We start from the raw sequence: 24,467 nt of genomic DNA on the forward strand, positions 1-24,467 counted from the left end.
AAAAAAAATGTCAGAATAAAAAGAGAAGTAACACTAACACCCATATAAGAACTGACTTGTGGACAAACGATTATAGAATGTCTGGAAAAAAGCATCTCTTGTGTTCTTTCCGGATCTTTCCTAGATGATGTATAACAAAGGTGCTAGGCCCTTCAAAGAAATGACATACATGTCCCTTTCAAAATGTTAAATTGTATTTACCATTGAGATATTTTGACAAAAAATCCATGCAATTTTATCTTTTTTGGGGTTATATGATTAGAAAATAGTACGAAATGTATCAATAAATACACTGTTATTTACAAAAAAGGTTATAAAATAACAATATCACAGTCATTGTTGCAGTAAAACCAAACAGTATATTAGTGAGTTATTAAATATAAAATTTCCAGTTTAAAAAATTGCGTTTGAATTTTTAACAAAATGTGAAAAATGAGGAGAAAAAAGAACAATAAACAGTCTGGCTTTTTTCATAGGCTTTTCTTTTACTCTGCTTCCTCCTCCACAGTCTCTCCTTTCTTCATCTTGGCAATGATCTGGTTGGTTCAAGGGGAAGGAAAAAAGGAAGAATCAAAAGTTGTTTTCATTTTATTGATATATTCCGTTATTGATATTATTAAATTAAAAAATGCGACAATAGTGATGCAAAACATAATAAAGGACCAATAGTTTATGGGCAATTAATCTAGGACTGTTTAGTTGTACAAACTACCACAGATTGAAGACCTCCGCTTGATAAATCAAGGATATTTTAAAAGGACTGAATGTCCGATCATTAAATTTCATTACTATTATATGAATATCAATGTGAAATTGAATGTTAGCTTCAATTTAATATACAAAAACAGAAGAAATGGACGTTTCAGGTTTCCCCTTTATCAACAAAACAGGATGAATGAAACACTACAGATAAATGAGATGTGGTAGTGCCGTTATTAATGTATAAACAAACACATTGATGGGCAGAGTTTATTAAATCTTAACAACGCCACTACCACATTATCTCATTCGTCTGTAATGTTTCATTCACCCTTTTTTGTTGATAAAGGGGAAACCCAAAACGTCCATTTAATCTCATTTTGTGTATTAAATTGAAGCTTGCATTCAATTTCACATTTTTATTTAATTCTTCAAGCTTCGGGCCGCACCAGTTACCTTACTATCACATGTGGAGCAGAAAGATTCGAAATAATGCTTGCAGATATAATTAAAATTAAACTTAAATACACAGGGTACGGTATTCAAAGGTCAGCTGGCCTGAATATTCCTTCACATAATTGAATATGATAAGATAAACCAGAGGTTGGGTTGGAAGGTCAGTCGATTTTGAATTTCAAAAGGTTGCAAATTTGAGACCCGATGGCAGTTAAAGGTTGTTTTTCCTTTCTTACAATGTTGGAGTAAAAAGGTCTCTTGTCCCATATAGATAGAATGCGCTTGGCCAAGGAGTTCACAACATTGCCATCCGGAAGTATAACGGACCAACACACAAACTCTGTGTAACCATGAACTTTTATAGTCTGGTTAATACAGTTTAGTGAGAACAACTCACAAACGCGGATGGCAAAAAACAATAACAAAGGCCTGATGTTTTGTTTGTTTTTAAGGGTTTTACGGCGCTTGCAACACATTTAGGTTATATCAGCGCCAGTAAAAAGGAAGAAAATGGTATAGTAAAAAGTTCTAGAATTACAATTAAAGCACCCAAGAAAAAGTAAGACAAAGGGGAACTGAGAACAAATAGGGATCAGATGTAGATTCCAAGAGCATACCACCAATGTACTTAGTTTGAAATCACCTACAAGTCTCATCCAGACACAAGCACAAAATCCAACAAAGAGGAACACACTCAAATGCTTACATTATACATTCAAAATAAAAATAATAATACATAACAGAGAGATGATTTACAAGGAAAAAAATATCATCTCCCAAAACAATAACTATGCATTTGACTGTTTCCCTCCCAGCTAGGATCCCGCCAGTGCCACGACAAAACCAAGTAATCTCATTCCAAGACAAAGACAGAAAGCATGTTGGAAAACAGATATAACGGGATAGAAGACAGTGTGTACCTCCCTGCCCACTATGGGAGGTCAGGATCCCCACCCAGGCCTGAGTGACGTCATCTGCATACTATCTATATTCACATCATAGGACTTTGTGATGAAGGTGCTGTCTTTCAAGAATGTTAATCATGCTGAAAATCATGCTTAAAACTTTTTTTAAAATGTGATGCAGACATTATAGGATTAATTCAATGAAGATGGTGGTATCAAATTGGGAGAAATTAAATGTGGTAATTAAACGTATAAACAATACAAAACAACTCACATTTTTGAGCCTAGAAATTTCCTTGTTGTCAGCATTCTTAGTGGCATCATTGGTAATGAGTTTCACTCTTGAAGCATATCTGAAAATCAGAAAAATATCAGTGACATTTTCATTTTTCAATGCTATTTAAGTTAATTTGTTTATTCTCTCACCCCCCCCCCCCCCCTTTCTTTTTTTTTTCCTCTCTTCTTTGAACAATGAAGGAAAAACCCAAAATGTTCCAGTCTTATAGTTGAGGGCAGAAACGAGTGAAGATGGCAGTCCACTCTAGATTGTGGCACATAATTTTTTCAGGTTTCTTCTTGTTCAGTTGGAGGCCCTGTTCAGTTCAGTTGATAAAAACAGTTCCCAAGTCATAACAGGAATGGTGATTTTTTTTTTTTAATAAATACAAAATACACTAAAACATGGCAAAATTATAATTTCAGTTTAGATTCTAGATTGCAATACAAGTAAAAGAAATATTTTTGGGGTAGTAAAACTGCTTTTTAATAATGGAGGAAGCCATGTTTTTAAACAGAGAAAATATTATGAATCTTTTCATTGAAACATCTAGGGTTAATAGATAAAAAAAAAAAAACAAACAAAGAAAAAACCGAAAATGCCTGATAAGAAAAATGACATACGTGAGTGAAATGACAGTTTCATCAACATTGTAATCAGCTGGTGAGATGTTGACAAACATGAGTGTCTTAGCGTTACCACCAAGAGAATCTTGCATTAACATGGTCAATTTGTTGTTTCTGTAGGGGATGAACGACTGCTCGCTGGACAAAGCCGATATGACGTCACCAAGAGCTGACAATGATTTGTTGATAGACATTGCTTCCTGGAAGAGATATACAAATTTTAAAAATAATAAAACTCCCATTATTCATCCCAAAGGGGAAATTTGTCTTTAGGGTCTATTCCAAGGGAATCAGCCACAGAGCAGTGTTGCAAAGTGAGCTAGGGCGGGGTGACTTGCTCAAGGCCACACAACAAGGCAGGTAGTCGAACTCCGTACCGTTTGGGTATGAAGCAAAGATCGTACTGTTGAGCCACGCTGCCCCCAGATCAATGGATATGTAATTATTTTCTTTTTGTGTATGAGTCTACATTTGATTGCGATACATACAACGGGACATTAAAACAATGACAATGTGAGGGAATATAAGGAAATCTATATCAATCAAAATCAATGATAAGTCATCGTTTTAAATTTTGGAAACGATTGAACATGTATGTGAGAAATTGATACCAACAGTGGTATTGAATGAAAAACAAACGGTTTAGAAAGTACCAATCTTTACTATTACGACTCATGACTTAGTAAAAATCTGACAAACTACAAAAAGTAGAAAATTAATTTTGTTCATACTAATTAAATTCTATTGAAAATTAAATTAAGTATTATTGTCCTACCTTAAGTTGTTCAGCACTGGCACCCGTCTTGCCAACCCGTTCACTTCCAGCCAAATCGACAAGGCTCAGCTGTTGGAAAATAATATACAACTCCAATAAAGTTTATGTTTTTGTTGATTCCAAAACTTCATTTTCAAAAATATTGTTTACATTCACTACATTAATTTCTGTATGTTAATCTAATTTCTGAGAACATTATAATAACAACAATAAATGGCATACTTTTCCTTTCATGACAGTTCCTGTTGTTTTGTTCGTTGATTCCAGAATGATGCTTAGAATGAGGTGAGACCTTGAACTCTCCGCATTCATTTCTGAAGGGAATGAATATCATTGATAGATCTTAATTTCGAGTGGTTAAATTAAGAAATTCGGCGCATTTTCCACAGTCAATATATTTTCCCCGTTAACTTTAAGAAGAGATAATTTAAGTTGCTCAACACACTCACACACTAGACGACACAATCAGACATATGTGCTCATGTAATTTGAATATTTAATTCAGTTACAACAAGTGAAATCTGCTTAATATATTCAACTTTTTCAACTTTTATGGGATATCTTTTTACATTACTCATTGAGAACTAAAATGGTATGATATGCAAAACTTAATATCAACTGGTATCTCAGAGCATTACCCATTGCGTTGGACTTAAGTTTGTAAGTGCCTAAAATTAATTACATTTCAACTAACATTTGACTGTTTCTCCTTGCGGGCAATTTCTGTTTTTTAGGTAAGACTCCAATCTTAATTTCAGACATTGAATAATTTTTTTTTTTTTTTTTGGTGCAAACACAAGACGGTTAATAATCATTCAAGACAGTATAAAATCAAAAACAATACTTGTGGAAGCAGTATGTCTGTTTGTAGATCCCTCCTCAAATAAGGCGTTTAATTCCTTTGCGTTTGTGGCTTTTTTGATGACTGCTCCTTGCACAATGACCATCCCCTTTTTGTCTTTCTTGATTTCCATCTTGTCCTATAGATTATTAATCATGGAAAATTAAATCAAGTACAATTTTTCGCTTTATGTTATGATTTTAGCTATTGTCTCTTAAAGAAAGAAAACAGACTTTGGAATAAATTGGTTCACAGATATACATAATATTGAGATGTGAGATCATTATTAGTTATAAAATAAATAGTTTTAAAATATTAATATTAACGTCCTATTTTCAACAGTTTAAAAAAAAACCCTCTAAACCCACTTTGATTATTGAGCCATTTTCTTATATTGTGTAAGTACAAAAACAAAATAGCAATAACTAACAGTGACATTTGGGTAATTTCAAAAGTATTTTAAAAATAAATATAATGTCCTTGTTTTATCATTCAAGTCTAAAATACAACAAAATGACCTTTTTAAATGTCACTTCAAAGAATTGGCATCCTGAAATCACGAAATCAAAAGTTGCAGTAATGCAATTCTCAAAATGGTGTAAAAACAAAAACTGAAATGATGACTATTGCACTATCTGAATCCTATTTCAAGCAGAAGTTGGTCAGTAAAGTAAAATTAATATGAAACAAAGAACTGACAGGCATTACGTTCATATTGGGGACCTACAAGTTTACAAGTTACTAAATGAGTTCAGTGCAAGTCATCAGAGAGTTTAAGATTAGATTTCTACTGTATCGAATAAACTTACTTCATCTGCATAACCGCCCTTGGCAAAAAGGTCAATAAGTTTGTCATTATACAACTCCATCATGTAAACTGTAACAGCCATATCCATCTTGGATCTGTTATGAGATTTTTTTATTGTTGTAGTTAAGATATCTGTAATGTTTGTTGTAATTATAAGGTAGCAAAATCAATATATAAGCATAAAATAAAATCTTTGAATAAACATTAATACTTGGCTTTCAAAATGGCCGGTGCATTTCTAGCAGCAAAAGAGATAAGTTAAAACTAAAAATCTAACAGCAAAGAATTGTTTCGGTTAGAACTAAAAAAACAATCATTGCAAAGATTTCATTTCTAAATTAACCAAATTCGTATTTTGGGAGTAACTTTGTTACCCCAGGCTTTGTTTATTTGATTTTAAGAAAACTCATAATTCGAATTTTTCTCTGAAATTTTCAGTAATACTCAAATTTTCCCTGAAACACGAATAGGGATAGTTCTTTATTTTACTATATATTGTCATGGGGTAACAAAATGATCCCCGTCGTACGATTAAGGGGTAAAAAAACGACGTACAATTAAATAAAAATATCATGTTTATTGGAAATTTAATTTTCTATCATAAATAATGAATTTCTTACTTGTTTTCATTAACCATTTCAAAGATTCGTTCAAAAGCTCTAGGAGCAATTCCAGGGTGTTTGCGTGAACTATCTCCAATCATTGTAAAAGTCTTTCCTGACCCAGTTTGTCCATAGGCAAATATACAGACATTATAACCGTCAAAGGCTGACTGGATCAAATTCTGAAAACGAATAAGAGAATAGCGTAAAAAATTAAACAAACGTTTATTTCTTTTTAAACTCAGATTAATTTCACAGTGATGTCTCACACAGTAAAAAATAATTCCATACTCTGCAAATCTATTCTTATGCTGGCTCAAGAAGAAATTTCTTTACATCATATACATATATATATATATATATATATATATATATATATATATATATATATATATATATATATATATATATGTTTGAATGGATAGACATTTTAAATTAAAGACACTCTGATACTATTTATAATTCAAAGGCTCACATTTGTATCCTCAAAGATCTGTTCTTGACTAGTGTCCTCCATGAAAACTTGATCGTACTGGAACTCTTTGATTCCTCTTTGAGAGCTCACAGAAACTGTGTACTCATCCATAGATTTCAAAACAGAATGATTTCCCTGATTAACACATAAAAAAGGTAAAAAATGGTGTCGCAAACACTAACCTAATGGTTTGTAAGATAAAATGAAACTTTTAAAGTTGTTGGCAAAAAAAACAAACAAAAAAAACAAAAACAAAAACAACAAAAAAAAACATCAACTCTGAGTATGAAAGAGAATATGATAAATACAAGGGAATCCACATAAAGTCAACAATCTTAAAGTCACCTTCTTCTTAATGTCAACACCTCTTATTGCTCCCAAATTTTCTATTCTTTTTCCAACAATAAAGGATTAAGTCAACCTTCCATAAAATAAAATCAATTTCCTGGTCCAGTGTTGGCTTTATCAGGATTCTACTGTAAATGTATATGATTAATTCGACGTTCTTTTTGTTTTCAAATAAAATCTGGTTTGATTGATTTTTATCATCTTTGATTCAATAATGTGTGAGTGAGGAAATACATGGAATAACTAATATTTGTTATTTAAATGTGCGCCAAGAGCTGTGTGTTCATGGGACATAGGCACTATATAAATGATTTAATATAATTATTATTATTATCATCATCATCATCATCATCATCATCATTACTATTATTATTATTATTATTATTATTATTATTATTATTATTATTATTATCATCTATTATTATTATTATTATTATATATTATTATTATTATTATTATTATTATTATTATATATTATTATTATTATTATTATTATTATTATAATTATTATGTGAGAATAGAGATAAGATAACAAATCTCTAGCTATCAAGCTCTTAATAACTGTCTCTGATCCTTGATACTCAATTTACACGATGAATGGAAAATATTTACAATGGGATCTGGTGTGAAAATTTACACATCAAAAAAAAATATGCATGTACTTACTCTATCCTTTTCAGAAGAGCTGAGAGGCCTGGCACGGCAATAAACTCTGATTTTGCCTTTCATGTCTTCCACCATGTTGTAATATTTCTTGCGTAGGACCTGGTAATAGTAAGATCAAAATAAAAACAGGCTATTCATAAAAATTCAACTGGTCTTTATCAAAAAAAAAAAAAAAAAAAAAAAAAAAGGAAGAAAATATTTTTAAAAATAATAGAAAAACAAAATCATATCAAAAATGCCTTGAAATAAAATTCAATAATAGAAAGAAATCAGAATTTGTACTTTTAAATCCATGATATGAAATAAGATACTCAATAGAAAAGGGGAATAAGAATGAAATGCAGCAAAAAATGTTGATAATAAAAAAAAAATAAAAAATTGAGCTTTTATATAAAACAATATCCACTAAACGTGCTCAAAGCACTTTACAAGGGGTCCCTGACCAACAGCAATACTCAACATGTTGCCGGGACATAACGCCTGTGAGGCGATATTATAATTTTTTCAGACAGAGACAACATTGTTAACTGCCAGGTATTCATTTTACATCTGAGTACGGTGAGAGAATGTGAGTAAAGAGCGAGGCTCGAACCCAAGACCTTTCTGATTTGAAAGTGAGTGTCATACCACTAGACTAAATAGCCACATATTAAACATCTAGAATCTAGAATCGATAAAAGATAACTTACCCGTTCACTATTAAAATTCTCAGTAAGAACTTTGTTTTCTTCTGTGAGTTTCTTGTTGTCTTTTTCCAGTTCCTTCAACTTGCCTGCCGCTGCAACACCTTCTTTTGCAGCTACGCCTAGGGCACTCAGCTCTGCCGTTAGTCTAGCAATCTCAGCCTCCTTCTGATTGTTACTCTAAATTTATTATAAAAAAAGACAGATTAAAGTACTAAAAGAGCATCAACCTCAATAAGAAAAATGTTGATTGCTAGTCAAACTGTTGCTAAAAAAAAAATACTGAGCAAATTAGAAAACAATAACGAAAAAACAAAACCAATAAAAATCACTATTAAAAAACAAAACAAACAAAAGGCAAAAAATCAAAGTCAATACATTCATAATGCCCTAGATACATATCGTGCAAAATTGAATGCTAGGAACTGAGAAGAGAAGAGAAACACATACTTTTCAAGTTAGTTTTTACATTAGAGTTTTTTGTTTTTATTTTAAGATATCACACACATTTTTAAAAAGAAAGATATATGTTGAACATAGCTGACCAAACAAAGCTATAAACAATCGTTTTTCCCCTCTTCTATACGCTTGTGGAATAATTTGCCACCTATCGTTGTTTCAAACATCACGAAACAGTTTAGAGATAGGCTCATTCACCACTGTTGCACCCAAAAATATCCCAAGACGTAAAATATCAAAACATCCACATTTGCGACAATACACCAGAGATGGTTTGCAAATTAAGGAAGAAGAAGACCTGTTTCTTGAAATTTCAGACATAATTCAAAGATTCAAAGACAAAAACAAATATTGAGAGACATTTTGATATTTGAAATCAAGGTGACAGTGAAATGATTCCCAGGCCTGAAACCAATGTAGGGTCTTGTCAACTGTGTCTTTGCTCAACAATATAATGTGGTAGTGTCACCAAATCTTTTAAACATTGCCCTACCTTTACCAGATTGAAACAAATACATACTTTTCAAGTTAGTTTTTATACTTTGTGACATCATCAAACCTGTTTTAAATTTCTTTTTAATGAGATCACTGTTAAACACGAATGATCTGTTTCCTCAAATTTCAGACATAATTCAATGACTTGCTTTATCAACTAGACATGTCTTTGATCAATGTTGTAGGGTGATCACATCCTTTCAACATTTCCCTACTTTTACCAGATTAAATGATATTTAACTACCAACTTACTACCAGGTAACTAGATTGGCGTTGAGTAAAAAAAGCAACTCCTCCTCACTAGGTACCAAAATCAATCCCTCAAATGCGGACGTGCGTTTGTTTACCACAACAATACTGATGTCGCGTTGAGGTAAATAAAAGATAGAATAATAAGTGACTAAATCCTGAAACAGCATATAGATAGTATATGTTTGGCTTAGAAGCTCACAACATTGCCATCTGGAAGTATAAGAGACCAACACACAAAACTATGTGTAACAATGAACGTTAATAGTCCGGTTAATACAGTTTAGTGAGAATTACTCATAAACGCGGATGGCAAAAAGCAATAACAAAGACCTGAGTGACGTCAACTTCATACTATCTATAACTACCGCAAAAATGAAATGGAGTTATTTAAAATGAAAACAAAGTACATTTCAGGATGGATGCATCTTGGGTTAGCACCAATCAAAATTAAAATGACTTATACTAATAAATAAGACAAGCCTTGTTCATTTGTTTATTTTCTTTTAACTTCTGTTGTGAGACTAACAGAGCATGAAGTATGACATGATTAAAGCTAATTTCTAAACGATTTTCTTTCAAAACTGCTCTGAGCGTTGAGCGTACTTCCATTCCTTTTTATCTTTTGCAGTCCTTCACAGCCATTAGGCTCATCGGGCAGGAGTTTATCCCGGTTATTACAGCATGAAATCGATGATAGATATTGCTTGCTTGGAAAAGATGCTAGTCTATCGCCAAGTACTTTCCATCAGATCTAATAGACCAGCTACCCAAACACTGCTGGGTGGACAAGGGAGTCAGAAAAAAAAAACTGGGATTGATCTTGATCTCTTTGTGTGTGAGTGCTCTACCAACTGAGCTGTCAGGATCCCCGTTTTTATCTATTACTTGTAACTAAACAAACAGTCACTTGGCTATATTTATATCTCTATTTTGTATCAAACCATTATTACCTTTTGGAGAGATACTGCCTCTGACTCTTTCTCCTTGAGATTTTCGTTCAATTTGGTATTTTTGCTCCTTTCCATGTCGTAACGTTTTTCTAGTTCTTTCAGAATTTTCTCATGTCGCAGTTGGGTCTTTTTCTGATGAAGAAAATACATAAGGTTTGATTATTTTGAAAAAAAAAAAAAAGTGCTATCCATACAGACTGAAAAGTTTGGGAAAAAAAGGAGGGTAATCAAAATATTGGCAAAATTTGTCAATGTATCATTGGCAAATTATATAGTGGGACTTCACATCAAATGTATAACATTAATGATGAATTTATTTAATATTACGGTTAACTCAAGGTCAAGGTCACAGATAGACCAAAGTTTTTCTGTATTCTCTTATATCTGCATTTTTAATACTGGTGTTTTCGCATATTGTTTTTGGCATAAATACATCTACTTCACATTCCAAATCCTGGCAATAAAACCTTTCTCTGTATCATAGATTCGTAAATGATGTATAACAATTGCTTGCTATAATAAACAAAAACATTTTTTTTAACATAAAGAAATAAATAAAATCCCCTTTATTCATCCCATACTGGAAATTTGTCTCTAACCCACGCTTCAGCCGCAGTGCAGCACCGCAACCTGAGCTAAGGCGAGGTGACTTGCCCAAGGCCACCCTGCACAGAGAGTATTCGAACTCAGTACCCTTTGGGTACGAAGCAAAGACCGTACTGCTGAGCAACCCTTACCCATTTATATATATATATATATATAATATATATATATATATATATATATATATATATATATATATATATATATATATATATATACTTGAATATAAGTGATACATTCATCATCATCTGGTGCCTTGCTTCAAAGAGTGGGCATTCATGCCTTTCCAACCCTCTCTATCATTCCAATGGTCTTCACATGACTCCTTCCTTGTGTCCAGTTCCTGATGTTGTCCACAAATTTCATCCTCCGTCTTCCTGCTGCTCAATTGACATTTATAATTCCATTTTGTCACCAGCTCCTTTCTTCTCATTGCATAATCAAAGAACTTTGCTTGCCTTTTTATTCTGGCAAAAAGAGTTCTTTTGTATCCTGCCTCCTCTCGTGATACATTGCAATGTACTTTTCACAATATCTAAAAATACCCAGCTAGCCGATCCATGTTTCCTGGACAGAAGGGTTAGGAAAAAAGGCCTGAGACAAGTCAGAGATAAAAGCGATTCTCTTAATTGTGAGTGAGTGCTCAATAAGTGAGCTATCAAGGCCCCTAAATAGATATTTTTAGAAGTTAGGGATAGTGCCACCAAAAAAAAATTATTGAGCTTTTATATAGCACAATATCCACTAAACGTGCTCAGAGTGCTTTACAATGGGTCCCTGCCCAAACAGCAGCATTTAACATGGAGGACGGGACATGACGCCTGTTAGGCGATATTACAATTTTTTTTTTCGGACAGAGACAACGCTGTTAACAGCCAGGTACTCATTTTACACCTGAATATGTTGAGAGAATGTGAGTAAAGAGCCTACTCCAAGGATTCAACTATGCAACGAGCGAAGCTCGAACCCAAGACCTTCTAATTCAAAAGCGAGTGTTATACCACTAAACCACATGGCCGCACATAAAAATTAGCAGCAAAGGAACAGAATACAAAACAGAACAAGGGACTCACATCCATGGCACCACCAGCAGCCATTCCACCTGCTGCAGCTCCCACCATTGTTTCACGTTCAAGCTGTTTGATTCTAGCATTGAGTTCTTGGTTCTCTCTTTTCAAAGAGGCCACATCCCCTCTTCCTGCTGGCGTATCACCACCCATTTGAGTTTTTTGCTAATAAATGGATACAATTGTGGTAATATTTGATTTAGAGGAGAAGAGATTTTCTCAAAAGAAATCGGGATGGTATTTATTCAAGGAGAAAAATTATAATAATCCATCTTGCATAAAATCATTTTAAATAGCATTGCAACGCTGCCATGATTATGACCATAGTTTGTGTATTAGATGTTTATTTATTTATTTATTTTTTTTTGTTTGTTGCTTTAGGTCTCTTCCAACACAATTGAGGTTATATGAGAGACCGCTGAAACAAAAAAAACAAGCAATCTAACAAAAATAGTACAAATGTAAATCAAAATCATAACCTAAAGATATCATAAGCTAAATTATAAATAACCAAGAACAAACAGGCAGAAGATTTCCAGAAAAAAAATATCCCCTGTCAAAAATACAATCACAAACCAAAGAAGCAGGATAGGCTAGTAAAGAGAAGAAGAAACGACATCACTATCGGATCGTACACCCATGCGAACATCATAGGTATATGATTCAAGGGTGATGCTCCCATCCAACCACCCGCTTAGATGTTTATTGTTCAATTGATAACATTTCATGTTTTGGAAATTGTCATTGGGAATTGGGAAGCCAACAAAAACAAATAGATTTGAAACTTGGCAACCAAAAATGCCTGTTTAATTTCCCAATCGTTCATGACCCATTGATCTAATCAGTAGAAAATATATCACTTATTCAAACATTCTAACAGATTAAAAATATATGGCTTTTAATTTTCACACTTTTTCTGTATTAATCTAGAGATGTATAAGGAAACATAGGCATGCTAGTCTTTGTAATTAAATTCAATAGATTTTTGCCATAAAAAAACATTTAAAGACCATTGTCATAATACTTAAATTTGTTGGGGTTCTTTTTTAATGACCACTAAACTGCTAAAGAAAAGAATCAAGGAAAAAATGAGATTAAAAAGCCCAGAAAATTTCTCTTATCCCTTCAGATTAAAAAAAAAAACAACAAATAACAAAATTACCCCCCCCCCCCCCCCAAAAAAAAAAAAAAAGAATAACCCAAAACCTCTCCCCAAAAAAAAACAAACTCAAACAACTCCCCTCTCCCTTAACTCCCCCCCTCATCCAAAAAATAAAACTAGAAACAAAAAAGAAACGGGAAGATTGCACAGAGAAACAGGAGTTGGCAACTCTTTTAACTCACTCAATCCTAGAGATTTTTGCTACGTTTTAAAATTGGGAAAAAATGTATTAAAATGAGCATGTACATAGATCGTTTTATTCAACTACCATTAACATGTAAACATTAAGAACATTTGCTTTGATACTACGCATATAATTTGTCTCAGAAAAATATAATAAATAGGAATGGGGTAAAAGTAACCCGTGGTATACTACGGATATAGTCGGTGTAAGGGTTGAGTGAGTTAATTTTATGAGTTATGTTTTACGTTAAAATGAAAATCATCATTGATTATTACCCTGGTCGGTCTACCCGGCGCTTTGGCACTTAGCAACTTTGTCAGATCACGAACAGCATCCTCTTTCTCTTTTTTAACAACCTTCAAGCGTTCCTAGTGACCAAAGAAGATCAAGTAAATTATGTTAAATATTAATCTTTGTAAATATACAATTAAAAAATAGAGGAAACGGAAAAGTTGTGGTCTATTTAGGCAAACAATTCTGAGATCATTTTGGAGTAAAACAATATTGACCAAATAACATATTATAGCATGATTACTTTAAAAGCTTCCAGTGATGTCTAATCTGAAATTATTCTAAGCGCAGAGAGCACTGTATTGAATGGTAAAAAGGTGCTATATACATTGATATGGAATATTTATTTATTTATTAACTTGCCACATTTTAAAAAGTTCAGCAAGTACAACATATCTTTAAAATATCAACATACGAAATCACCTCAAGTTTCTTTTGTTTCTCTTTTTCTGCCAGCACATTTTCCTCACTAATCTGGAGTTTTCTGGTCAATTCTGATATTTTAGCTGTCTCGCCAGCTTGAGCAACCGTAATGGAAGACTTCTCTTCCTCCAAAGCAGCCTGAAAATTACAAAATTGCATCAGATTGTTGATAGGAAAATATGTGCCTTATCTAAGCCAGATTCACATCACATTTATCACATACTGAGGGTCATGAAATATAATTGGAAGACTAACATGGCTAACAAGCAATGGTTTGATCAAACGTTCAGTCAATATAATTTATCAGTCCCCTTGCTTTGCTCACTCAGCAATGTTTGGGTAGGCCTTTATAATCTGATTAAGGTAGAAAACAATGATTACAGAACACCGGATAAAATCAAATTATGTTGGCGTTCTTGCTCTGGAGCCAAGTGGCAACTCCAATGTGAATAGTAAAAAAAAAAAAAATGAAATCCATAATGTTACTTGTAAAGTGTTTTGAGCACGGTTAGTATTGCGCTATTCATCGCACACGGAAATCTCGAACAAGTCGGGACTGGGCTATTTGTTCGAGATTTCTGTGTTTTCTGTGTTTAGTATTTTACAGAGGATATGAGGAAACATACGAGGGAGGTAAATGTGGGTGGTCTTGATGAAAGTCATATATTATAATGATAACTCTCTGTTATTGTGAACTCTGTCAAGAGTCGAGAGTGAGACAATTCAATTTCCTTTTCTCTGCCATCTTTTACAAAATTATGACGAGTTTTCACTGGCATTGTGTTTGGTGCGTCTTGTCTTGATAAAAAGACAAAGCCAGCATATCGAATTGTGGATTACACACTCAGCACGCGACGTCATTACCTACAAATCCGGTACCTAAAATCACTACTATCATTATCACTCCTCACTTAACACTATTAACACCCTCACGCTCTTCCCTCTTACCCATAGCAGGCTAAAGAGAGAGGGAGGGCATTGCTCTCAACCCACATTCCCCATCCCTAATTGTTTGTATCATTTTAATACGTAAAACTTACTGCCCAAGGCAATCACTGCCTTGTTAGTCTCCCGTCCTGCTCCCGTCCCAATGATACTGGTCAGTTTGTGATTTCAAGATCTGTGCGTTCGAGATTTCCGTGCGAGTGCATAAAAGCTCAATTCAATATTTATTATTACTTAAAACCAAAATAGTTTTGCAAATACTTTTACTAACAAAACTACGATGACAAATCGCTCTGAGCTATTCAAACGTGACTAAAATTAAACTTAAATGATTTCTTTTGATAAATCATTTTCACAGAAAAGAAAATAGGTTTGGTTTTATAATCTTCTTAATTCTTATTGTAATACATAGAGAAACACTAATAAATGTTGAGCCTTACAATTTTATTTTGCAGATTCTTTATCTCTTTGGCTGTGTCCAGGGGTACATCCTTTAAACGCTCCTCCTCCAGCTCCTCATTTCGCGTCTTCAACTTTGATAATTGCTAGGATATATTATAATAACACAAAAACTGAGACCAAGTGGCAGTGCATCATCTTCTATAACAATGTAGCATTTTCAAATCTATGTCAAAATTTGTATCTTTATCAGCTCCTGAGAATTGCTCAAGATTCAACAACAATTGTGTTTTGTATGGGTAAAAAATTCCACAATTCAAATAAAAATGACAAATGACCTTTCAACTTTTAGAAGAATTGTATCATCTTCCGTTCACTCCATTTTGAGAAAAATAAAATAAAGAATGTAAACAAGAAATAAGATTTAAGAAATAAAAAAAGTACTAATACTTACTATAAACCAACTTATTCAATATGAACATTTTCAGATTGGACAGATGAAACAATTCATCTATGCATGCTTTTTTTTTTTTTTTTTACATTTCAGTATGTGCAATGATAGGCTATATGTATATATATAAACAGATTTATCAAAAGTAAAATCTCCAAACCTCATCCCGTGAAGCTATCTTTGCTTCCAAAGTACTCTTGTAAGCTTCCATCTTGGACTCAATCTCAGATCTTTCAGTCCTCAGGGTCTCATTCAGCATCTCCAATTGTTTTTGGACATTCTCTAATTCTGACTTTGTGTTGTCATGAGCAGCCTGTTCCTGGAGCAGAGCTGCATTGGAAGCATCCAGATCTGCCTGGTCAACCTGAGTGCAACAGGAATAATAAAGATATAAATAAATATAAGAATTGTGTCTGGTATGGACTAAAATAGGAATAATAAGGATATAAAAATATAAGAATTGTGTCTGATCTTAAGTGCAATAGGAATAATAAAGATATAACAATATAAGAATTGTCTCCCATTTCTACAAAAATAATGGAAAAAAGACAAAGTTGCATCTTCTTTGTATTAAGAAAGTAAGATCAAAATAAAGTAAAGGGGGAAAATAAAAACAGAGGGATTATCTACACTCTTGGGGACACCATACAGTTCTGGGAGCTTTTATGACTACGATGATATTCAAATAGTTTCTTTAACATTTTTTACTGTACTCAATGCGTGTCACACACACTGAATTTAGTCCAATTTGACAGCGCAGAAAACTGCCGTTATTTAGTAAAAACAGGTAATAACATTTGATGGAAATGATGAAGCAGAGACAAAATTTCACTAACTTATCATGTGCAGATAAAAAAGAACAAACATCAGGTTGGGCTTCAGACTTGCTTCCCAGATATCAATCACAATATCACCAAATTCTATTTTTTTCTAAAAATGCCTCCTTACTATCATTAGTTTCAGCGCAATATCTAAGTGTTTCCATGTGATTGCTATTCTAAAAAAGGAACCATACTCATTAATACAAACAGTTTTCAAACTGGAAGGTTTGATTTAACATTTATGATAGATGTAAATCATCATTACTGTGATGATTCATATAATGTAAAATGGAGTATACATCAGATAAATATATATAGCATAATATTGAAGGCAATACATTTCACTATTTTAATCAAATTCATAAAAATATAAACAATTTCTTGAAAAACCCCTTGTAATTGATTTAGTTCTTATAAAAATTGCAATATCATAATTATGAAGGTAATTTTGGTTCAGCATCACATTGAAAGTCATGGAATGGAACTCACATTATCATCCCCGGCTGAAACAACTGCAGCTGCTCCCGATACAGACAAAAGGGCAATCTGTGCTTTCAGATCCTCTACTTCTAACTGACTCGCCTCAAGTTGTGTTACAATCTCTGGGTCTGGGACTGTCACCTGTTATGTTATCAATCATAATCATAATCGTTATCATTATTGTAAAGGGTCAATGGGTAAAATTGTCCTTTACATTACCCATCTCATAGTAGTAGTAGCGTATGGCTCCACCTCCAAATGTATTTCGTCAACCCAGCTTCTAAAGTCTTCCTCCGCCCTAAGGATGGTTTCGTAGCCACCTTCTAGTTTAGTGACTGGACAGTGGAGGACGATGTGATCGCTGGTCTCTGGGGCCGCCTGACATTTCTGGCAGGTATCACTGTTTCCAAGTTTCCATCTGCACATATTTGATGCAGTTCTGCCATGTCCAGTTAAGAGGCAGTTTGAGGAAATCCAGTATTTCCTGGCGTTAATGAATGCAGGCACTCTTTTGGTTGGATCTTTAATGATGTTTTCTCCTTTTGGTGTTTCCCTGTTCCACATTTCTCTCCAGTTTTCCTCCACACTGAAGTCTGCCATTTTTGTTAGGTGGAAAGGTCTTCTCGATTTAAGTCCAGTGGTTGAAGGTGCCCCCTTTACGATTGATTTTATGGGAGTGTTGTCTGTGGCTTCGCCAATTCTTGCATGCATCCTTTGATTAGCATCTTGTCGTCTTACCCGTCTCATAAAATACATAAATACCTAATGTAGCATTCTTAATAAATGACACCAAAAACGTATCAAAACACTTTTATCAATACTAACTAGTCACATGTTAACACATTTGTATCGAATAATTAGAAAAATGTGAAACATGATATTATAAAAATTAAGTTTTAGCTGACACAAAAAATATGGATGACAAAATATAATATAATAATAATAATAATAATAATAATAATATAATAATAATAATAAAATAATATAATAATAATAATATAATAATAATATAATAATAATAATATAATAATAATAATAATAATAATAATAATATATAATACATTCATAATTAATAATTAATAAAATAATACAGTTCCATGATGTAAATTTAAAATAATCATTTTCAAAAGAAAAAGATAACATACTAAAAAATGATGCATAAAAGAGAATCAAACATACCTCAACCACTTGCACCTCTGGCTCAGAGACAGTAGCTGCAGCAGCAGGGCCCGCTTCTGGGGGAGGCATGACCTGTCCAGATTGCAGTTTTTCCAAGGTTTCCTTCTGATGGTGTAGATCGGTTACCATTTGATTGACCTCTGCTTGCTGCACGTACAGCTCTTTGACAGAGTCTGATCTGAAGTACACACCACATTTCATAAAGATTAACAGTGTGTGAGTTGAAGACTAATAGACATAAGAAAACAACACAAAAACTCGGGCATTTATAGAGACCAATATCTACTAAGCATGCTCAAAGCACTTTACAAGAGGTCCTTAGCCAACAGCAACACTTTACATGTAGGGCGAGACATGACGCCTGTGAGGGAATCCTACAATTTGTTTTCTGACAGAGAAAACGCTATTAACAGCCAGGCACTCGTTTTTGGTGAGAGAATGTCAATAAAGAGTCTTTTTCAAGGACTCAACTATGTGCTACTCAGAGTTGTTTCAAACCCTGGACCTACCGGTTGTAAAGTTGATTCTTGAGGGATAAAAATAAAAACATGCCTTTTATAAAGTGGGTTGCAATATTTTATAAAAAGAGAATGTGTCGTCCTTCCCTCCACACAACAACAACAACACACACACACACACACACACACTCACAAGCACAAAAAAAAATTTACAGACACAATAAACAGATTGCTCGAATTACAATACTGACCTAATCAAATATTCATCTGAAAGATCAGATGTTAAAACTGGTCTGTTAAGTTGGAGCTAAAATGTTATTTGTTTTCTTTGAATGTTACATTATTATTTATTTCTTAAATAAAATGCAGCTATCGTTTATCGATAAAATGAAACAAGTAAAAGAAAATAAATGATGAAAGTCACAAAATTTTATTCTGAAATATTTTCTATTTAAACCTAAATAATCAAAAAACAAAACAAATTCTTTTAAACCCAAAAGAAACCCCACACCAAACTAATGTATCAAATAACAATATGGTTTGCTCAATAAATGTGATAAATAGAGAATATCAATTCAGAAAAAAGAGTGGAGTAGGCACTTGTGTTGATAATAGCAAATAATAAAGTGAATAGATCACCAGAAAACAATAGAGAATAAATATATTTTGTAACGATGGAGAGTCATGACCATGACCCCTGCATTCCAGAATTCCAGGAAATACTAGGTTTCCTAAAATCGCCTCATAACAGCACATGGCAGAACTGCATCAAATAAGTGCAGATGGAAACTTGGGAACAGTGATACCTTCAGGAAATGTCAGGCAGTTCCAGAGACCAGTGATCACATCGGTCTCCACTGTCCAGTAACTAAACTTGAAGGTGGCTATGAAACAGTTCTTAGGGCAGAGGAAGACTGGGTTGACGAAATGAATTTGGAGGTGTAGCCATACGCTACTACTACTACCCATGACCCAACTGTTACGGCACCTCTACCTGGCCATAAGAGGGCAGGGACACTCTACAATCAGTGCCATGTCGTAAATTGTAGAGATCCCTCTCATGACCAGGTAGAGGTGCTGTAACTTTTGGATCAAGGGTTTGACTTCCCATCGCAACAAAAGTTTACTCTCTTTTGTCCTCGGGCACTTCTCTACTCGCTTAATTCCTTGTTGCTATAAATAGAGAATGCTATGATATGATATATCGTACTTGTCTGCTTCTGTTGGTGGATGGCCATTTTCTTTGGTGAATTTCTTCTCCCAATCTTTAATTTTTTTGTCAATTCTCGTTTGTTCAGCTTCCATCATAACCTTGTCATCATTTGTCTTCTGAATTTGCTCCTAAGAAAATATGTGAAATGAAATATTTGGATGCATAAGTAAATAATTGTCACGAAAAAATGTATCATGGCTAACCAACTCCACTCTTAGTAACCTGAAAGACAGAAACGTGTCCGAGTCGTGCCAGTAACAAATGTGTTGCAAGGTCTTTAAACCTGGTGTACATAAAGAATGTCAAAACTGCCTAGAAGCTTTCGAAATGTGGTTGTACAGAAGATTGCTAAACATCAAATGGTCGGATAGAATAACACATGTAGAAGTTTTGTATAGAATAGGGAAACCCATCCAGATTGTGAAAACCATCAGTAAAAGGCATGTAGGCTTTCTTGGCCATGTGTGGCGACGAGGGCACATTGAAAGCCTAACACTCAGTGGCTACATGAAGGAAAAAAGAGCTCGTGGTCATCACAGGTTGACATTTTCGACCAGTTTGAGACCATCAACAAGCAACATCCCTACAAACTCCGAGTACATGAGGGAGGCAGAGGTGGATCATCATGGAGGCATACGATAGGCAACATGGATACAAGCGCAGGCCAGGGATAAGTAAGTAAGTGAAGGTGAAGTGGATAGAAACTGGTCACTCTTCTAAATCAAATTGAACATAACTCCTCAATCCCGACATCTGACAATACATTAGACTCCCTTTACTTTTTATATATGATTAACTTTACAATGTAAAAAAAAGAATAGTAGAAACAAAAAATATCAATTTGTCAGCTTTACCAAACAATACATTTTACTACTTTCTTGCATTATCTATATATGTATTTATATATTACTGAAATATGTATAACTTCCTTTTCATTTACTGTGGATTTGTTTTTACATTTCCACGTAAAGGACCAATGAATGGCAATGTGAAATTGAATGTAAGCTTCAATTTAATTACGACAACAGATAAAATGGATGTTTCGAGGTTCCCCTTTATCAACAAAACAGGATGAATGAAACACTACAGACGAATGAGATAATGTGGTAGTGGCGTTGTTAAGATGAATAAATAAAACATTCATCTTTAACAACGCCACCACCACATTATCTCATTCGTCTATAGTGTTTCATTCATCCTGTTTTGTTGATAAAGCGGAAACATCCATTTTATCTGTTGTCGTAATTAAATTGAAGCTTACATTCAATTTCACATTGTTATTCTTTTCTTCGAGCTTCAAGCAGAACATTTACACTTGAAGCACCATAAACTAAAACAATTGTGCGTATATTTAATTGAGTGTTTCCAATCAAAAGAATGTTTTTTTTAATAGAAAAGGAAACAAAACATGTTACAGAAGATTCCAAGAAGTGAATGATCAATAACTTAATTATTTTACTCACCTCTGCTGCAATTTTAGTTTCAGCATTGCCGGCCAGAACAACTACACTAACGGCCTTATACCGGCTCTCCAATTCGGCAAACCTGGCAGCTAAATCAGCTGATTGACCAAGCTGTTGTTTGTAGGATTCATTTGTGGCATTAAGCTGCGCATTTTCCTTTAAAAAAATACATTTGAATTATATTTTTAATTCATTAATTTATTTAACAATTAGTAATAAGAGCTACTATGTATACACTTTTGGAACTTGTTAAGATAAAAAAAATTGTCTAATACCAATATAATATAAATGAATAATAATAATAATAATAATAATAATAATAATAATAATAATAATAATAATAATAATAATAAATAATAAATAATAATAAAATAATAATAATAATAATAATAATAATAATAATAATAATATAATAATAATAATAATAATAATAATAATAATAATAATAATAATAATAATAACGATTTCTTTAACAATTCAATCAAATATTATTAAGATTGGGAGACGACAACTTCTGATGATTTTTGTGTAAGCTTTTCAGGCTTTACTACAAAAGGGCTGTAAAATGAAAAATAAAAATAAGTAGAAAAAGACCGACATAACAAAGGTAATTGATTTAAATGACAGCATAATTCTACATAAGATATTGAATTAAACCAACTAATCACTTATTATGAAAAATAAACATAATTATGGTCAAAGTTGGGAAGTTAATAAGCAACGCTCAATTAACTTTTGATGTAAAATGCAAGACGCAATATAAAATGTGGCATTATCACATGAAAAATCGACAAGTTACTGTCACTGGTTACTTGAAGGAGAGAATATGTAAAATAATTTTCAAAGACATTCAACATCTCATAATTAAGACTTGCATCATTGGAAAATCACAATAAAAGACATCCTTAAAAGCATCAGAAAATGCACTGAAAAGGCATTCTTATCATAATATCATCTAGTTTGAATAGCTCTGTAAGTTTTAAAACACATTAAATCCGAATGTGCTGAAATTATTTGCTTATAATTTCTTTGTTGGGTCATTTACATTTCACATTGTTCTGGACTATTCTTTGAATCTTAACGAGTCAATTGATATATTGTGTAACTTTAATATTTACCAATTTCAATTGAGTAATTTCTTCTTGCAATTTGATGACATGGTCTTTCCAATTTCTTCTCTCCTCATCATCGTCATCCTTCTTAGCAGCAACGGGAATGACAGCAGCAGCTACAAGTGATGCACTTGTTGATTTTGAAGTCTGATAAGTTGTGGGAAAGAGAAGATGTGATATATTTAATAATTAAATGATGAACAAAAGCGTAAGTAAACACCAACTAGTCTTCTTAAAATTTAATAAAACAAGAAATCTGAGAATATCAAACAAAACACATCTTTAACTCTTTCATATCTGAGACTATATTTGCATTTACGTCACAAAATGGCTGACACTGATTGACACAGCATGAGAATGACAAGCTAAAACAAAGCGACATTCAAATTCGGCGCAAATTTTCAATTAATATACTCCCCTAGGGCAAATTGAATATTTTGATGAAAGAAATGATACCATTGGTTCAATTTATAGTCCTTATTTAGAAAGGAGGACTGGATTACATTATTATTTTTGCCTTTCAAGACCGGCCGCACTGTGTGGCCAATGGCACTGAAAGAATTAAGAAATGTTTTCTAAAACAATAGTTGACAACTAATGTGATTTAGTTACATAATTTAACATGTATATATTATTATCTTGTATCCTCAATACACTTAAAGCCAATTACTAATCATTGTCAAAAGTATTGAAAAACTGTGATGCACAGTGCCTATCTAATCTTATCCTATCAATTTTTCAACCTATCGCTATCGTTTAGAAATCATCTGCCATTAAAACCAGAAATTGCACTTCATTTTCATCTTTTCAGATACAGAATATTTCGGCTGGCATTTGCTTCACATACAAAGGGACGGGAGATCAATCCTAAGTGAAGTCACAATGTTTTTTCTGATCCCTCTGTCCACCCTGCAGTAAATTGATAGATCTGGTGAAAAGGTCAGCAAGCAATGACCATTGTCCATTTCACACTCTAGAAACCAAGATGAACTTGGGCTCTGCAGGCCTAATGGCTTTGAAGGACGACTCCTTATAATATCAATATCTCTTTTTACTTTAATTTATGCAATATCCGATCTCACTCTTAATAACGCCATATGCATTAAATGTTTTAGAAATGACTTATTAAATATTAATAAAAACATATAAATCAATATAATCTTAAAGGTAATTTTTGAAAATTGACAGAAAGATAAAGAGATTTACATCTAATAAGATCAATATCATCAATTTTCTTTTATCAATAAATAACTGATAGTGCATGAAGTAATAACGTATGAGCCAGTTAATCAAAATTGTACATGGAGGTCAAACCTTGCTCGCAATATTTTTGCAGATCCGACAAACTGAGATGAACTTTATGAATCAAAATCTTAATAAATATCTTGAAAACTTAAAAAGAAGTATTGATGTTAAAAATTCAGGCAAAGAAGATGTAATCATACTTACACCAGAAGATGAAGACGTATCATGATCTTTAAGTTGAGCAATTTCCTCCTTCAAAGCCTGAAATAAATAAATGAATAAACAAATTTTAAAAAATTAATCAATCAATAAATAAATATATAAATAACCAGAGAGTTTGGTAAAAATGATATATATTGATGTTAAATATAATAATAATAATAATAATAATAATAATAATAATAATAATAATAATAACAATAATAATAATAACAATAATAATAATAATAATAATAATAATAATAATAATAATAATAATAATAATAACAATAATAATAATAATAGAATGTCACAGTCCTTAAAAGTCTATTTTCCATATATATTTACAGCAACTCAATTAAAAATCAAGGTATAGAAAATAGAGAAAAATATTTCGACATCGCAGACACATATAAAAATGCAGTCAGGTTTAAACCATCTGCGAAATTGATCCTG

The 24,467-nt window shown here is 32.8% G+C and overlaps 1 protein-coding gene across 1 annotated transcript in view; it reads right to left on the reverse strand.

The window, feature by feature from the left end:
• Positions 1-233: 233 nt before the first annotated feature.
• LOC144964394 (uncharacterized) overlaps positions 234-24,467 on the reverse strand; it is a 37,991-nt gene continuing 13,757 nt past the window's right edge. The window contains exons 12-34 of the mRNA XM_078898582.1: positions 24,018-24,074; positions 22,575-22,715; positions 21,457-21,612; positions 19,991-20,121; positions 18,323-18,500; positions 17,153-17,284; positions 16,003-16,206; positions 15,433-15,537; positions 14,048-14,185; positions 13,609-13,701; positions 11,994-12,152; positions 10,318-10,449; positions 8,168-8,341; positions 7,479-7,577; positions 6,465-6,599; positions 6,008-6,171; positions 5,389-5,482; positions 4,583-4,718; positions 3,961-4,052; positions 3,739-3,807; positions 2,961-3,163; positions 2,335-2,413; positions 234-536 (exon numbers count right to left, since the gene is read on the reverse strand). Coding sequence (XP_078754708.1) covers positions 486-536; positions 2,335-2,413; positions 2,961-3,163; positions 3,739-3,807; positions 3,961-4,052; positions 4,583-4,718; positions 5,389-5,482; positions 6,008-6,171; positions 6,465-6,599; positions 7,479-7,577; positions 8,168-8,341; positions 10,318-10,449; positions 11,994-12,152; positions 13,609-13,701; positions 14,048-14,185; positions 15,433-15,537; positions 16,003-16,206; positions 17,153-17,284; positions 18,323-18,500; positions 19,991-20,121; positions 21,457-21,612; positions 22,575-22,715; positions 24,018-24,074 — 2,922 coding nt within the window. The 3' untranslated portion in view covers positions 234-485. The remainder of the gene's footprint in view (positions 537-2,334; positions 2,414-2,960; positions 3,164-3,738; positions 3,808-3,960; positions 4,053-4,582; positions 4,719-5,388; positions 5,483-6,007; positions 6,172-6,464; positions 6,600-7,478; positions 7,578-8,167; positions 8,342-10,317; positions 10,450-11,993; positions 12,153-13,608; positions 13,702-14,047; positions 14,186-15,432; positions 15,538-16,002; positions 16,207-17,152; positions 17,285-18,322; positions 18,501-19,990; positions 20,122-21,456; positions 21,613-22,574; positions 22,716-24,017; positions 24,075-24,467) is intronic.

This window comes from Berghia stephanieae, chromosome 2 (assembly GCF_034508935.2).
Source record: "Berghia stephanieae isolate SIO BIC M18660-M18661 chromosome 2, UCSD_Bste_1.3, whole genome shotgun sequence".
NCBI classification, from domain to species: domain Eukaryota; kingdom Metazoa; phylum Mollusca; class Gastropoda; order Nudibranchia; family Aeolidiidae; genus Berghia; species Berghia stephanieae.